The sequence below is a fragment of the Diuraphis noxia genome, unplaced genomic scaffold (genome assembly GCF_037042655.1).
Source record: "Diuraphis noxia isolate RWA-SAM2 unplaced genomic scaffold, SU_Dnox_SAM2 contig0005, whole genome shotgun sequence".
Taxonomy (NCBI): Eukaryota; Metazoa; Arthropoda; class Insecta; order Hemiptera; family Aphididae; genus Diuraphis; species Diuraphis noxia.
Genome location: NW_028301715.1, coordinates 35982491 through 36001191, shown reverse-complemented (window position 1 = coordinate 36001191; position 18701 = coordinate 35982491). Strand labels below are relative to the sequence as shown.

At 30.7% G+C, this 18701-nt stretch overlaps 1 protein-coding gene across 2 annotated transcripts; it reads right to left on the bottom strand.

Moving 5' to 3' along the window:
• Window positions 1-9645: 9645 nt before the first annotated feature.
• LOC107168154 (uncharacterized) lies at window positions 9646-12921 on the bottom strand. 2 transcript variants are annotated; one of them, XM_015517468.2, is made up of 3 exons: window positions 12309-12921; window positions 10052-10446; window positions 9646-9919 (listed from the first exon to the last, which is right to left on the bottom strand). In XM_015517468.2, the coding sequence occupies exons 1-2, from the start codon at window positions 12820-12822 to the stop codon at window positions 10067-10069; spliced, it is 894 nt and encodes a 297-aa protein (XP_015372954.2). In that variant the 5' UTR covers window positions 12823-12921; the 3' UTR covers window positions 9646-9919; window positions 10052-10066. The 2 variants fall into 2 exon arrangements, with proteins under 2 accessions (XP_015372954.2, XP_015372953.2); XM_015517467.2 differs by having other exon boundaries at window positions 9646-9922; window positions 12309-12920.
• Window positions 12922-18701: the final 5780 nt, after the last annotated feature.

The following is an 18701-nucleotide window of genomic DNA, read 5'->3' as shown; positions in this document are numbered from 1 at the left end:
CAAATTTTGATGGAAAATTCATCCTACGAGAGTAACTCATTCACAAACACGTTCACAATTATAAGTGGTCGAACGAACGACAATTCGTTAACAAAGAACATTTTTTTAATTGAAACGGCGCAACACATGAATTTCACAACTCTTGAATTTTCGAGTATAGGCCAGCCATACTCATCCTTTTTTTATTTTGGCCACAAAAAATATTTTAAAATATTACGCGGGCCGCAAGTTAAAATGAACGAAATGGAGGTTAAAAATAAAACTAAAAATACATTTATATATTTTTTATTATTATATGTGATAAAATAAAATACATCAAAATCGTATGAATAGTGAAAATACCAAAAACATAATCATCCTTATCGCAATCGCGTACGATACACTTTGATTGTTCTGTTATACCTATTTTATACTTAAATTAGTTTTGAAATATTTTAATCAATTCAATGAGTTCTGTTTGGGCCACATATAAACCATTGGAGGGCCGCAGGTTGAATAGTGCTGTATGGTCGGTCTAATCACCACATTTTACTGACGACGTTGCTGAAATCATTTTTATATATTTGTGTTTTTACTTTAATGTTGAAAACGTTGTGATACATAATAACTTAAAAAAGTTAAGCTGATAAATAACATAAATTTAAACCTCATAATTTATATTTTCGTTGGAATAATAATCATAAATATAATGCCGAAATTGCTTCAAGGGTAGTACCTATATAGCAAATTATGACGTTATTAATATTAAGGGTAGCCGGGTAGGTAGGATTTCAGTACGTAATCACCTGCCAAATTTTTTTATTATTATTATTATTATTATTAATTATACCCTCGGCAACATGGGCCATTGGGCTTACAGTGAGAAATTTATATAAAAAAGAAAAAATTACATGAATTGTATCTATATCTAAATTATACTAAATTTTGGTTAGAAGATTGGTGGCTGTGATGTATTGTATGATGTTGGTGATGGATTGAAGATGGTTGTTTAATATTTCTGAAAGTGATGATTCGGGCAGGTTGAAGCTTGTTCGGGTATTGAGATATATTATGTTTGGCAATCTTACCTGCTATATTATAACATTGTTTAATCTGTAAAGGTAACCTATATTTTTAAATGAAATAAATACCAAAATTCATTCTGATAAAGCAACTGCAGAGCTAAATTTATAAATATTATATATTATACAATATTATTCTAGTCTCAATGTATCAAAACAATCTCTATTAACACTTACGGATTTCTTACGGTTAACTAACTTTTGTCGTTCAACTCGCATATAGAAAGCCACCAAAAGCGAGTAATCGTTTTGAAATATTTTCTTCATATTGTATTTCCTCTCTAATGTTTACTTTTACTTTTATCCAGAAAGTATTTTCATTAAAATTCATCACAAAAATATGTCTCAGAAGACGACACAAAATATGTTCCGGTCCGTCACCATTATGAATGCGTCCAAACGTTCATATATTATTTTGATTTGTTACATTCCCAAGGTCCTATTACTTATGCATTCAACACGTGTTTCCGCGTTCATAAACAATGCCATTATTTAATAACAATTATTCATAGAAAAGTGAAATAATAAATACGATTTTTGATTGTAATATTATTATTCGGTTTTCCGTTATTCTTTGAATAAAAGTGAAACGAATAGAAAAAAATAAACGTCCATAATTTAACAGTTCAACGTAGCTATTATTTGTATTAGAATCTACCTAGGTATGTATTATATTATTATATATTATGAAATTTTTTCACCGTTAAATATTATCATATATTCGAATACGTTCTTGGATTTCCACTATAGAAATTAACTCTCCACGCCAATAATAATAATGGCTAATAGTAAATCAATTTCCAATGTTTCTTTTTACCGTTAATCTGCTATAATAAATGTTAAATTTTAATCAATTAAAACAATTAAACAATATGATGTGTAAATATAATTAGAATAATGATACAATCAATTAAATTGTATTTTCAATCCCTTTAATGTTTTAATTATTTTACCCTGCACGACTTATAATTGATAAATTTCATAATTTCTGTACTGGATCATAACACACTTTTAACATAAGAGTTAACAGTCGTTGAATAGATGATCATTAAAATTTAAAATATATACATTTTTTGTCACATAATTTCATAGTCAATTACGTATAATAGATAGTCACCCAATGTATACTGTATGAAAATGTATCAGCTGTGACCTAAAACATCTATTCTATAGTATTAAAATATTGTTGGTAAATAATTCTTCTTAATCGATTTAATATAATATATTTTAACCAATTCAAAATATTGAGAATTACTTTATCATTTATTATAATCTTAATAATCTAAAGACTAATATTTTGTTTAATGCCTTTAAAATTTAAAACTTTCAGACAGATTATAACAAACAGTTTAAAATTTAGTAATTTTGACTTTTTAGGGTAATGAAACACAAAATACTTCGACCACTAAAATGAATAACCCAATATATCTCTACTATAACAATTCACTAAATATTATGATTAATAATATTATTTTGAGGCAGTTTAGATGCCTACCAGCGTGTAGTTAAGTATTTATTACACAATATTTGATTAAATGAATTAGTATAATATACTGGTTAACTGTTTTTAAGTTTATGCCGTTTCCAACAACTTATCGTCAATTCGTCATAACATAATGGTATATTATTTCATAAATTGTCCATCCATGAACATTTTCGTGATAATGCTATCACTGTGATTTACAAGTTGAATTTTTTTATTAAACTTAATTACACTAAATCTTTCGTGACATGGACACAATATTCAATAAAATTTTGATGATTAAATCGTATGTCCGTGGATATTGTCATAGCTGCCGTTATTTACTTGGTTTGGAAATATTTGAATTTGGTTAGAATAGTTATTGTATGCACCTATAGCATATTAAAAAATACTTTCATGTTGAGTAACATAAGAATAATAATTCTGAATGAAAATGAAAGTTTTCAAATTCATTATATATAAAAAAATAATAATTTGGTCGGGTATATATATATATATATATATATATATATATATACGGATGTCGGTGAATGGGATACATTCCGATATGAATGAATCGATTTTGACAGTAAAATGTTTTTATCGTTTAAAAAGTAACATTGTATTATTATTTTTTTTATTTTTATGACAATGAAAAATATCTAACGGATTAAAATAAGAGTGACAAGTGTATTTCGAATCACAAAATATTGTAAAAACTATTCGTTCGGATGATGAAAGCAGCAGGGTATGGATATATTATACATTTCTATATATTTTAACAGCGGGAATAAATATTTGGATCAAAGACCTCATTCCTAATGGTTGGACACAAGATGACAATAACTATGTATACTTCTGTAGATATTACGGTAGGCATCAATAATTTTTGCAAACGTTGTTTTAAAGTACGAGTGATTATATACAGAGTATTCACAAAGTTTGACTGCTGCCATTAGACTAATTAGGACTGATAAACCATAATATGATAATAATAAATTCAATGAGATGATTAAATAGTTTAACCGACAAATTTGCAGAAGCAGTGTTATCTGTTATCGCTATATTACACATACTTTATATTGCTATTGCTGTACACAATATTATTATGCAAACAATAATATTAAAGGGTTTGAAAACACTTTGTGCATGTTATTACCAGTGTTTTACAATAGCAACAACCATATTCGAAGGTTACCAACTTTGACCATACACATTACACACAACGAATTCTACTATTTTCTTTGTTTTTGTGTGTATTTTACCAAATATATGTTACATTTGACTGCAAAACTAATAATTTTTTTTTTAAATATAGTAAACATTTCTACATTATTATTATTGAATTAATTTGCTTTACTTGTATTCAACCCACTTGTTGAGCATTTTACATCATGACATAATTGTGGTTTATAATGTATAGTTAAATACATATCTAGATCTCTTATTTGATATGAAAGATTAGTAAGATAGAACAAAATAAATATTATTCAACTAACAACTTTCCATTTATTTTTGTTTATTATTATTACTAATACAAGGAGTCACTCTGACAAAATTTAACGTTTCAAAATTCCAAGTTCTGTGAATAGAAGGCTCACATAATTATCATTTGACCAACAACATTACCATGTAGGTATACCATCATCAGAGTTAGATAAACATTCTGAGGATTAGATGAATTATGGTCAACTTTGAGGTTTGGTCTAAAAATATGTTTATCATTGATTTCACCGGATACTTATTCTATCAATTCTTGACGTGGATAACGCATCGTATTTGTACTATTTGTAGATCTTCCATTTACATTTTTAAAAGACGAAAAACAATACAATTTTTAAATTTTTACTCATAATAATATAATAATATCACCGATACCTAAATATTCCAACTCATGTAATAGTAATATTAATTTATAACTAATTAAACCGTTTGAATTATAATCCCAAATTATCATATAATATTACATTATATTACCACTCATTAATATAGTTATGAAATTGTTGAAATTGAGTTCACCTTGAATTTCAGTTGTTATACAAATACTTATGCATGCATTATATGCTGCGTGAGATAACGCCTTGATTTTCTGAGAGAAACGTAACATCATTTATAAATAATATATTCTACACTGTAATGAACATACGAAAATCAGGGTTTTACAATAATATTATCTATACATTTACACACGTGGTAATGAAGTGGTATCTACTTCCATGTCGCGGCTACTTGCATTTCTATGTGTAGCTAATGCAATAGATAGAGTTGTACTCGATTTTCAACAATATAATATTTAGCTGGAAACTCCTAGTTGTAGGAGCACTGTGATACTACCTCTCGTACGTCTTATGGATTAGGTCATTTTTTTTGTTACATTTCTGTTTTAACTTTTAACGTTACCTTTCCTCCCTCTCAATCCTTGGCAGTCCTCCTAGACGACTAAAACGTAAATGGTGCAGAGACCTGTTACAAATTCCAATATAGAAAAGAAAAAAAAAATTAAAATTGAATATAGGTACAATAATTCATTTACTTTTTCATATATAACATCAAAATTAAATTGTCATCATTGGGTGACTTCTTTACTCACTTTTGTATTTGTATACTCATGTTATCTGTACCTATCGTTATCATATATGCTTATTATGTCATCTGATATAGATTGTATATTACGACTTAAAAAAAAAAAAAATTTTTAACGTAGGACGTGGATTATATTTTTCAAATTAATTACACATTCAAATCAGTTTTCAGAAGTCTTATCACATTATAAGGTCTATCGATATGATTAAAAAATATCAGTACCTACATTTTTTTTTTTAAATGACTTATCGTTTACAATTCTCTTGATGTATCTAAAACTATAGAATGCTAAATGTGAGCAATAATGAATTAATGACTAGTTAACAAAATCTACGAATTAAATTAAATTTCGTTTTTAGAAATATTTTAAAACGATTTTATTGGAATACATAAGTTACAAAATAAATATCACGACGCATGAAATAGGTTCAATATTACTTATTAGTTATTACAGATCAAACAATAATTATTACATTCAATTTCTGATGATGAGTTATTATTTATCTTTACTGTTACAAAAATAATGTATTTTTATTGCCAAGTGTATAAATATATATTAAAAAATATCAAAATCTATTGCAGTTAAATAATAACAATATTAATAGTTTTTGATAAGTATTGAACTCATTTCCGTACACACGTGTGATTATTTTTGAAAATAGTATTAAATTATCTACCTATTATATTTCTAATTCAATTTAAAGTTTAATTATACTGATAAATCACAAATGAATAACAACACGGAGGTATAGTTAACAATATTATATTTTAATTAACACTATAAGACAAGAGTACTTTATTATAGGTCGATTTAAAGTGCGAAATCTTATTTAAAATACAAATTTCTTGATATTATTCCTATATAGCCAAAACCACGATGAATACCTATGAAAATAATCATTATTAAATCAGATGATGTGCTGGAAAAGTTCTATGTAATAATTATATATTAATAATGATAACCGTTATTTTTGACCGAAAATTATTGTAAAATATAATATTATAATTACAACAGACGTGATATATTTTATCACGTATTCTTTTTTTTTTTTTGTTCATAAAAGCAGAACAAATATTACCGTAGTAATTATTAAATTACATTATTTATAATTTTGCTGTTTTATACTGATTAAGGTATTAATTAAAAATTAACTGTAATAATATTCAGGTACATAATTAAGTCCTTTTAAAAAAATATTTTTATTCACGGAATGTATACTTCCCAACATACTTATCATGAATTCATGAGGTATAATATTTCATACGGAGGAGTGTGTAGGCAACATAAGCTAATATCTAATCTATAAGATTTTAATTCTTGTGCAGTATACTAAGTAAAAGTATTTTAAAACAAGTATTCGAATACTTATTAAATACGTATTTTCAATAATTTTGAAGAAAAAAAGTTAATATACTGCATGTATCGAAAATCAAATACCATTTATCAAACAATTTTTTATTTTATTTAGTTTCTATATTTTAGTTTAATTTTAATTTTAGTCACGTTACAAAAAAAACTTGGAGTCTGTAATAATGTATCTATCACCTGCACATTATAAATAAGTTGGATCCTTAGATGTAATTAATACAATTATATAGTATTATCTTTTCAATGACGTCTTTGTGTTGTTTTATAGCAATTTATCAGTCAGTGAGTAATGCATAGAATTATTATAATTGGTTCAAAAAGTTCTATTTTAAAGTGTTATTATTTCGAAATATAAAAATAAAATTATATTATTATAAATTTATAAATATTGTTTAGTAATTAAGAGGATTTTTCTACGAGGTGTGTCAACAACAGCCGTGTAACTTGATTAATTTTAGGTGAAACTGGCACGCTCAGAATTTTAAAACGATTTATCGTCCCTATCGAATGGATGTACGAGTAAAACGTTCCTAATACAACACTGTCTAGCTTCAGCCTCGAGTGCCTAATATCCAGTCATTTGTTAGGTTTGATCTTATTCATTGCACGAGCGCATATATTATAATAGATATTAGTTATTTTTTAATTAATACATGAATTATAATTGTTGTTTCGGAATATAATACAGTTATTCTGACCAATGCAAAATAATAAATGCATTTATATTTTCGAATTCAATACCAATAATACTTATATGTCTTTAGCGTGTCATAATATAAAGATAAAAAGTTGTTAGATAAATATTCAAAATTAAACCGTCACACTTGGGTCGAATACATTCGTTTGAATTAAATTTCGCTTTTGGTGAGTTAATTGCATGTAGGTAGTCCAAAGTATAATATTTTATTATTTGTAAAATATAGTATAACTATAAATGTGTATAGAAATAATTTTGTGACTAGCTATATATAATATACATAGTGATGACCCCCAAAATATGTATTTATTTCGTTGAACCAACCTGCTTCCGACATTATACACACACACCCACACACACACACACACACACACACACACACACATATAAATATATATACCTACACGAGTATATTATACAACTAGGATCGTTATTATTAATTTAAATCTATTTCTTCAAAGTTTGAACTTATTTTTTTTTTTAATATTGTGCTTTATTATATTTAATCAGCGGATCATTACAATTACAATTTATTACAACCTATTATTGTACTGGTATTTGGTACCTAGACCTAAACGTGTTTCGGATATTTTTTTATATTAATTCGAGGCAATATTAATAATGGCCCACTGGATCATTTGTGTACGTGCCGTATGCATTTTTCATGCATTCAAATTTAATATAATATGTTGTGTATTTGTTTGTGAGTAAATAAAACAGTACGATAGTTTTATAATATTTTAACATTCTATGCTGGCCGCGCATTTGTTCCCGTTTTTTACCACTCCAACAACTGTAAGTGCGATGCAAACATTCTATGACTCAGTTTCACACTACGAAAATTATCGAATCGATAAGACCGTTAATCACGCTCGGATATAACACATTTTTTCTTCGTGAAATTATAATGTTATAATAATAATTTATTTGTGTTATTACAGTGCAGCTGAACACTGCTCAAAAAATAATATTATAAAATTGCAGATGTACAGAGGTAAAAATATGAGAAAGTTCACACAGACGGTTACTTGGGGTTTGAGACTCGCCACGGTCACCTCAATAGTACGAATCCTTCGTTAGTAAAATAAAAAATAAATCGATTTTTACGTAGGCTTTTAAATTCGTCTCGTTATACACCTAACGACGAGGTTGACTCCATGTGTGACCAATGATTTTTGGTAGGTACTAGAAACCAATAGGACACGGGTTAGGTATACGATGATGTATAGATAACATGACGCGTAAAAAAAACATATCAACTGTAGTTGTATAAAATTATAGGTAGTGTTCGCGCGTCCAGCTGTTTCGGGCAATCGACTATAATATTAAAATAAAATAATAATAATATATGTATATTAGCGTGTATGGTGTGCATAGAATTACAATTAACGTATCTCTACGAACTTTGTGGAACACGTATCCACTACAGCGCCGGCCGTATCCCGTTAAATAACAAGAACTACATTATTCCAATACGTCCAGCACCTCATATTTCGAATAACACCATTAGCTCTGACCTACAAATCCTCGATCAAAAATAATTATTAGGTGTACACATACTATTATAATATGTTGTTGTATTATTTATAGACACTAAAACGAGTTTTATTATGATCCTTTTCTTTTTTTCAGTAATAACATTATACCAGAATTCGACGACCCTAATATAATATGAATTATGATAATATATTCATGCTGGTATAAATATGTGTCGTATCAATTGCCTATATTATGCGCATTTTATTTTGCTTTATACCGTACTCGCAGCTACTCGCTACTTTTCAAAGCAAACAGCAGCCGGAAATTTCCGAAATCGCTGTTCATTTTTCACTTCGTTTGACTACCTATAATTAATAATATAATATGTTAACGTCGTGAAATGTGCATCGTCATCGCGTAATATACGAACACGTTACACATAAATTACAACCGTGTTATTCGGTATTGTACAAGACGACGTGTTGGTTTTATCAATAATATGTTATGATTTTCATAAAGTATAAAAAGTTTCCTATTTAAATTAAAAACGTTATTAGAATCTATCGCTAATTTCGAGCTGTGTAGCTGTGCAGTTAGATACTTGCATGTATACTATAGCTGCGGTAGGTACCTACTAGCTATCCATATTTACCAGCGTTGTAATTATGAGAATTAAACAAAAATCCGTATATTAGTTATGGAGCGATAGAATGACTTTGATAACTTTGATTCTGTACGATTAATATGTCACACATTTGATACATAATATCAAATTATGACATACCTGACACGACGAGAAGAGTCCCATGGACAGCTCGAGTTTTGTTCACTCGTAAAACTCGATCGTAGAGTACGATGTTAAATGTATTATTGTAATACACATAACTGATTCAGTATTGAAACTCAGCCACGGCGGTATAATATCCGTTGCGGATTTGGAATGTAATATTGTTACGGGATAAAATCGGTGCGATTTAAATAAAATAACACAAGGTTTTTCGAAAACATCAAAATATAGTATGAACGTTTCAAACAATGTTGAAATATATCAATATAAATATTATATAAATAATAAATAAATAATGTACAAATAAGTTTAGTGAGCTTTTGCGTGTGGCGAAGCTCGCGTTTCGATGGCTCGATTGAACTTTGATTGTCGACGGGGTTGTTGTGTGTGAGCTGCACTACCGGTGATGTGACACGATGTAATGGTGTAGGCAAATGCGGCGATGGCGTTGTCGTATAAGCTGTCGTCAACTCGAGGACTTCTACTGGAAACGGTACCGGAAAAAAAAACAACGAAAATCAATCAACTGTGCGTGTACAGATAATGTGAGCGTGGCCCTAAGTCGGGGGACGCATTAGCAGTGGTTGCCGGAATGGCTAGACCGGAAACTCACGTTTGGCGTGGGCGTTTACTGGGATGTCTGCGGTGCTTGGGCGCCGTAGGCCATCTGTTGGGCGTCGACGCTGCGTCCCCATCCACCGCTGGACGAACCACCGCCGTATCCTCCGGAAGCGATGTCTGCGCCTCCAGCACTGCCGTACGAGTCGTGTCCGCCGTGCACTTCGTGGTGGTGTTGTGGGACCACCTCGTAGGTGACGGTCTTCTCGTGGTGTTTGCTGAGCACCTTCTGCAGGACTCCGATCAGGGAAAGCACCAGTGCGATGGTACCGAACAGCAAGGCTTTACCGGCGATCAGGGCGATCTTACCGATGGCGAATGGCAGGATGGCAGCGAGTTTGATCTTCAACAGGGTCAAAAGTGTGAGGAGGACGTGCTTGCTCTTCTTCTCTGCAAATAAAGGAAACCAACGTAAGCATGATAATATTATTGTGATGACATCGGACAACGGCGACGACAATTGTGTGGTATACACGGGTCATGGTACACGGTTACCACCAGGGTTATTGTTCCGAACCGGCTGCGTAATCGGAAACGCTTAGGATCGACCGAGACGGAGAACGACCGATCTCAGTGGTTCGCGTGTGTGCGTGTGTGCGTGCGTGCGTCACTATCAATATCGCATTACGGATGCACGGCCCGATGACCGCGACGATCGTGGTCGTGTGTTTTTCATCCGCTGGCGAGCCGTCGGGTATCGCGTTGCTCTATATATGCTCTTCGTGGGCACGGGCTGGGGGTGAGCACTTTCTAAAACCGGTTTTTCGTGCGGCACGACGATGTTTTCTATAATATAATACGACCGCATCGCATCGTTTCCCGCGACCGAGAACTTTGGAACGCGGGGTGTTTATTTCTATTTATTTGTGTGTCCGACTGATGATATTATTATTATTATTATTATTAATAATAGTAATATTGTTGTTATAAAGAGAAAGATGTCGGCGGCGGAGTCGTGGGAGTGTGTGGAAAACGAGATTCTCGCGAGATTTGATTGACGCGTAGAAAGTCGTCTCCGATAATAATTATACGTATCATTACTATTTAGGTACAATAATGTACACTAATACAACTACGACTGTGCGGACTACCACGCACCTGTATGTTATTAAATCGAGGCGGCGGGGGACCGGTTGACGGTCGGGTTTTTTTATTTTAATCGAAATATGCTTGAGCGCAATAATAATAATAAACAAGACTAGAATGTGGGTTGGACGGACTCTCGGGAATCGGGTCAGTAAGGACACCGCGGCGGGTGAACGACAACCGTCGCGATCCGGACGACCTATCTGGCGGCGGGTCGCGGGTCGTTTACGGAAGTCGCCGTGCTGATACGAAGCCGTCTCTTCTCTGGCGGCCACCGCTGCGGTATACATAATATTATTACCGCTGAGGTAATAACATTATCGTCGTCATCGTTGTTATTATTATGGCTGCGGTGTATAACTACCGTTTAGACCGCACGGACGCCCGAGGGCCATCGCGGTGTACTTAAGTGCCGAGTATCATCGTCGTCGAAACGATTCGTTCGCCTAGTCATCCCAACGCGCGTGTGAACCGTTTACCTCATAGTTTGATACATGGTAATTTTTATTATTATTATCAGTGATCATGTTATGCGTATTATTAATAGTTAATATCGACCAATAAAGTATAACGAGGGGAGATAAAAATAAAAATCACGAATATAATAAAATCATCATAGTTCAAGTTTTCAAATTAAATGGGTTCGACAATAACAATAAAATTCAAAAAATTAATTAATCGGCTGTAAAAAAAAAATATTGCAGTCACGTTTATCGAAATAACTGTTATGATAATAAATTTATTTGTATTCACTGTATACATCAAGCTGTAACTTCGCGTCTGTATGAATTATATTTTTATAACACTTGTTAAAATATTGTTATCAATATCAAATAACGATGATTAGTTTACTTTAATACTTTTCAGATAAATTGTGTAGCAATATTATTAAGTCGAATTTACCGTAGATATGTAATTGCTACCTATAGTACGAGACTACATGATTCTTAAACTATGCGATTGCCGAATATAAAGATTTTGGAAATGTAAACGATTGATTGTCAAATAATCGAAACTATTGTTATATAAGTTATGTGTGATTGGAAAATGCATTTTGTTTATACGATGTTTGAGTTTGTTATTTTTTTGTTTTAAATAAGCGAGGTTATAAACACCGTTCTATTTTAATTATTTTCATAGAAACTATTATATGATTATTAACTTACTCTTTTTGATTCCACGGTTTTCTTCGGAGGAGTCTTCTTCTTCGTTGTCTCCGAGCAATTGGTTGACGGTGTCGCTGATGGACTTTCCAGTTCTGGAAACGGCGTTGACTATGTCAACTCCCTTGATGTCGACCTTAATGGAATGTTCGTTCAGGTAACGCAATACGCGTTTGACGACCAGAGATTCCATGTCCTTGGGTTGGTCTGCACTGCCGTCCAATGATAATGACCGTGGGGCACCGTCTCCTGGACTTCCGGCAGATCTGACCACAGTCACACCCTCGGTCAGGTTGATTTCATCCTTGTTCAAAGCCTTGTCAACGTAAGCGAACAATTTGTATTTGATGCATGACACGGAACCTTTGTTAATGCAGTCGTTGTAGATGCCGTCCAATAAGTCCTCTTTGGCTTGGATGGAGTTGTGGCCGACGGACTGGGAGTCCATGCCGGATGGCAAGCTCCATGCAAAGCCGACGGTCAAGAACAGGCAAAGACATATCCTCAAGGAGTTCATGGTTGAGATGGGTAGGTATGATTTGAGTTGCGGACCGCACTGAAGTCTGAAAAGCACACGATGTGACGCCCCGAAACCCAAAAACTGTATGATAGATAGGACGTGGTAGCCGATGTTTATATACCGGGCCCCCACTTCGGTGTGCCGGGCACTTCAGCCACTTTTCGACGCCACCGATCTGGACCCCCGGAAGATGATGGACTTTCTCTATCTACCGGTTACTGGCTCCTTCCTTTCGCGTTCTACACACACATACACACACACATTTACCGGCGGCACAAATTTTTGATATTCTCAATGGACTCTGCGTTATTATCGCTATATTATTAATATTATTTTAAACACCATATATGCTAATTTCCATAATAACTTGTAATGCTAATAACGACTTTGTATACGATTTTTACAGAATGTATAATGTCTGAAATTTCATGATTGGCTACACGAATTGACATAATTTGCGATTTTCAAAGTCTTTTTCGTAGGTATTATACTATTCGTATGCATAAAAATCTATTGATTTTAAATTTATTTTGCGAATAAAAAAATATTATTATAATTCAGCATTGTATTGTGTTACATTATGAATTTAATTATTTTATTACATGGCACTAGGATATAAGAATAGAATATATTGTATAATTATTAACAGAGACTGTTGAAGTATACCCCCTGAAAAATACTGTTTTTAATATATTTAATTTTTGTGTATTTTATATTTCTTTAAAGTTCACAGTTTAGTTCATATTTAAATTTAAAAAAACCCTTCGGACTGTGGTTGTACTAATAACTTATTAAGAATGCTTTATTAAAAGATAGCAATTTTTCTATTAAAATTTTAATAAAGTAATAATATGTTATCATTTAAAGGACGAAAAAAGTTAATTTTTTAAAAACCACTTAATTCATGATATTATTAAAACAGTGAATGATTTGTTCTTTATGTTTCACTAGTTCATAATATAAAATTAAAAATATAAATGTAATACATTGATTTGATACCATGATAATATATGTTTAAACAATTTTACTATAGGAAGTTCAAAGTTAAAACCACGAATCTGTACAAATACATAAATATTTGTGTCACATAAAGATACCTATATACATTGAACATTACACTTGACATAGTATGAACTAAATGAATGTTAAATAAAATGTTTATAACTTAACCATAGGTTTAATCTAAACAGATACACCATAATCATATTAAAAAAAAAAAAATGTATTATGTTTAACTATTATTATAAGTACCAACTAACATTTGTACAACACAAATTGATGTTACAGACAGACATTCAGTTTTTATGTAAAGCAAAATTACTTTTTTTAAACCATCTATAAAATAGTAAATTTTTGTTTGGGTTCTTTAGACTTAATTCATAATTGTTAGGCATGTTATTTTATGATTTTTCATGCATTGATGTATGATGTGACAATTAATACGAAATAATTTTCCAAAACCATATTTGCTTTACAATACATAGATATTAGTTTTAGATATGTTAAAAACTTAAAACTGATATCCATTACTTTTATAAACTATACACTAAATAATGAATACACATTTTTTGTTTTTGATTTTCCCTCACGCTGTATAATACTCACACGTAACTTGCTTGTGTCAATTTTATATTTAACAATGTAATTCTGTATGGTGAATGACTAATTATCCAAAATATCTTCTTGAATATTGATATTTTGTTTGACATTTATTTTTCGAAAAAGGTTGTAATAAAAATCAAAATTTGAATTTGATTACTATGTCTTAATAATCAAAACATAAAAAAACAATCATCACATCTTTATAGCTAGGTATATGTCATATTTCTGATAAGTCGTTTATTTTAACATAAATATTTTTTTGATCTTAGTAAATTTCAAAAATTTCAAATCAAATTTAAAGTCTTAAATTTATAATATTACCTATTATATGTCTAAAAGAGGACTGGAAAATCCGCTAACTAAAAATTATAATATTTACGCGTTCGATAAATTTTGGAATTCTATTAGACATAATAGACTTTTTTTTACGATCAGTTGAGTTAATTTATTTATATTTGCATTTTTTTTCTTGTTTATGATTAAGTGTAGGTTGTTTAATTTAATTTTTCTATTGATCAAATAAAGTACACTCAAAAAAAATGTACAACTATAAAAAGTTTTTATTTTAAATTTTTCTGATTTAATAATCATATTGTTATTTTATTGAAAGTATTATTTTTATTTTCACTTAACTATAATAATTAATTATCATTAGATGCTCAAAGACCTTATTTCGTACATTTGAACCTGTTAATGACACTTAGGCTTATTAATTACATTTCTATACTAGTTCGTTTATAAATAATCTAAGCGGTATGTACATTGATCATAAATTAATATTGTTTGTTTTTTTTATGAGTTTTGGTTACCACGTTATTGTTTAGTGTCCTACTCTGTTCGAACAGTTGTCACCATAATTATATAATTTAATGTGAGTATATTTACGTTTAAACACATTGTTTAGTTTCGCTATTTATTTAATATTTGAATATGTGTGAGAGACAAAACGTGTAAATGCATGATGCATATTATTCTTGAAATTTAATTCACAGAACTTCTTTAAAAATTTAAATAAACCATTGTATACTATTAAGTACAATTAATAGTTTTCACATAAAATATTTCACCTAACTCAATTATTATTAACGAGAGATTGTTCTATATGTTATTTGTTTACTTTTTAATTTTTAATTACTTAAAAATCTACGGAATACTTACTATTATAGTTCACTGCAAATAAATTTAATTTAAATATTTCATACTATATTTTATTTATCTTATGGTAATTTTGTGATTATTATAATATTTTTACTTTGTTCTTTAAAAATTATAACAGCTTATGGTAATATCTCCATAGGACAAGATATTCAAAATTACAATTATTGGAGCATACAAATCATTATTTTTTTTTATTAATTACTATCTATTTTAATACGTTAATCAAAATGAATCAAGATTAAGTAGGTACTTATTTTTTAAATCTACACACTGACCCATAATATTTTCCATACAATATTTAATTACATTTACGCATCACACCAGACCTTATTTTAAAAATTTTTGGAGATTCCTGAACTAGACATGACATTAAATTAGAAGGTTCTTTCTGATTACCTATCATTAAATGTAAAATAAATATTCAAATTTTATTGCGTTGTGCGTACCTAATTCAAAGAAAATTATTGATATTTTTAATACTATTGGATTTTTTTCATAATAGCGATAATGCAGTGTGACATATTTTGTTAAACCACCGCAATTTCCAACAAACTATTACCAAATAATATTTTTATTAATATATACTACAAATATTATTTTTAAATTAATAGTTTATACATTAAGAAGAACCAGTTTAATGATTTAAATTTCAAAATATGTATTTAGGACGTTTTGACATTTATACGATACCGCTTGTACACATATGCAGAACCTCACTGGAATTGTCAGTACAACTTCCAATTAAAAATTAAAAACGAAAAACGTTTTTAATATCGGCCATCTGAAGCACCCAATATATTATTGTAAAAGATTTTTTTTCATAATCGATAAACAGTGAAAATTAGTTTAAAATTGCACACATACTACTATTTTTATCAAATATGTTTCAGACAACATTATATAAATATCATTGAGAATTGAGACTTGTGTCTTGTATTTTTTTGTGTACTTTTGGTCGTAGCAAAGTCTAGTTAATATTATTGATTATTGTCATAACTATTGTAAAATAACGATTACTCTGCACTATACATCTTTTTTAAAAGTGAGATTATCGTTACCATTTCGTTAATTATCTAATCTATTAAACTTTTCTAAAATATTATATTTTATAATATTTAATACGTTTTATTTGGTACTTTCCACAATTATACCTTAATAATATTAACTTCATTCAACCGCCGTCTATCAAAGTATTTTTTTATTTTATTTGTTGAAAATATACAATGTTCAATTATAGACATGTCCCATGTTTATATTTGTTGTACTACTCGAAACAGAACAAGTTTAATGACTTGCGAGTCATGACATTTAGTACTACTATTATATCCACTATGATTATTACTAAAAGAGAATCCATTTTATTGTTTAAAATGAAAAACTATCAGACATCACGTAGGTATAATAATAAACATTTGTGCCTTAAATATTTGTATAAAAAGAAATTGCTTACTTCTCTAAAATAAAATAAAATAGAAACACTATTTATAGAGTTAATATTTAATCGTTAACATCTGGTGTATCGAAATTAATGCAAAGAGTGATTTTTTATTTTTTCAATCCGTCTCTTGCAATATAGGATACTATGTTCTCGTAATTGCAGTGAAAATATCATTAATACGGGTACATCAAATTCTAGGTACAGCAAACCATAATATTTTATACAATCAAAGTCAAAAACATTGCTCGTCATAATGCGTTTAGTGTTTTTGTCCATTGTTATACTGTGATTGTAGGTATAACGTTAAGTGCAAGTGTTACAGTAAAATAATATGTCAATAATGTTATATCGATTTGTGAAATTAATATCATCAGCAGGCCGACAACCACACTGTGCGTTGATTGACCTCCGCGATTCCCGTAAACTACATTCTTCAAGACAACCGCTTCGACAACCATTGCGTCTTCGTCGTCGTAGTTCCGGTGAATGATGAAAGTGGTTTTATGAATGAATGTATATGTATCGCGTGTACGTACAAATACGCACACACAATCATACATGCGAATATAAGTACATAAACTGGAACTGGAATTCAGATCCCGTCGTACGCAAAAGTGGTATCGCAAGTTCCACATGGTCGGCAAGCGTATTATTATTATTATTGTTATTATTATTATAGCCGCGAGTAAAATAAAATGTACTTGTATAAATATTTGGCAAAACCGGGAGTGTTCGGTCGGGAACGCGAAAATGAAAGAAAAAAAAATAGTCTCTTAGAATTATAAATAGTAATTACACGTGCACTCACACACGACTCTGTTATAACATGTGTAAATATCATTACGCCGATCGGATTGTTCCGCGAGCGCAGTTTAATTCAAGTCGGAGCGGGGATGATCTAAGAACCCGGCGACTCGGATGCAGATCTCACGAAAATCACGACGATGAGGTCCAGCACCGGCCGCGGTTCGTAGTTGACCTTTCGGATGATCCGATCGATGATTACAAACGATGATTATAATACAGTGATGGGTGCCACAGGTATAACACGCCATTATACCTACCCATCATATAATAATATTATTATTATAATGTCCGAATATTATCGGCGGAAACATAATGTATGAAATGCAAATGTGAAAGAGAACAAAATTGGAATATAATCTAGTCAGCAGTGAAAGTCGAACACACTTTCATCCGGCGTACGGCGGCGGCGACGACCGTAGTCCGGCAACCAGTATCGGGACGCAAAGGTCAACGTCGTTATTGGAGAAACGACGACGCCGCCGCCGTGCCCGTCCGCAGGAATGCTGCCCTTACGCGCGACCGCTCGATACACTGCGGCGGCGGCCACGGTCACTATCTGACACCAATTTGGCTAAACATTAATCAAAAATGTCCATATACATATACAATATATAAATATAAATATAACGTATGGTAGGGTATATAAACAGTTATATATATTATACACATATTACATACATATGGTATAGGAGATAGACACACGCGTATATAAATATAATAATATAATATTTTTTTTATGTATATAATATTTTTTTCCCGTCTCGTCGAAAAACTCAAATAGAAACCGTCTATTAAACGCGTTAATTCGTGTGAGTATATGTGCGTGTGTGTGTGTGTGCGCGCGCGCGGGGTTATTTTTTACGCCCGTTGT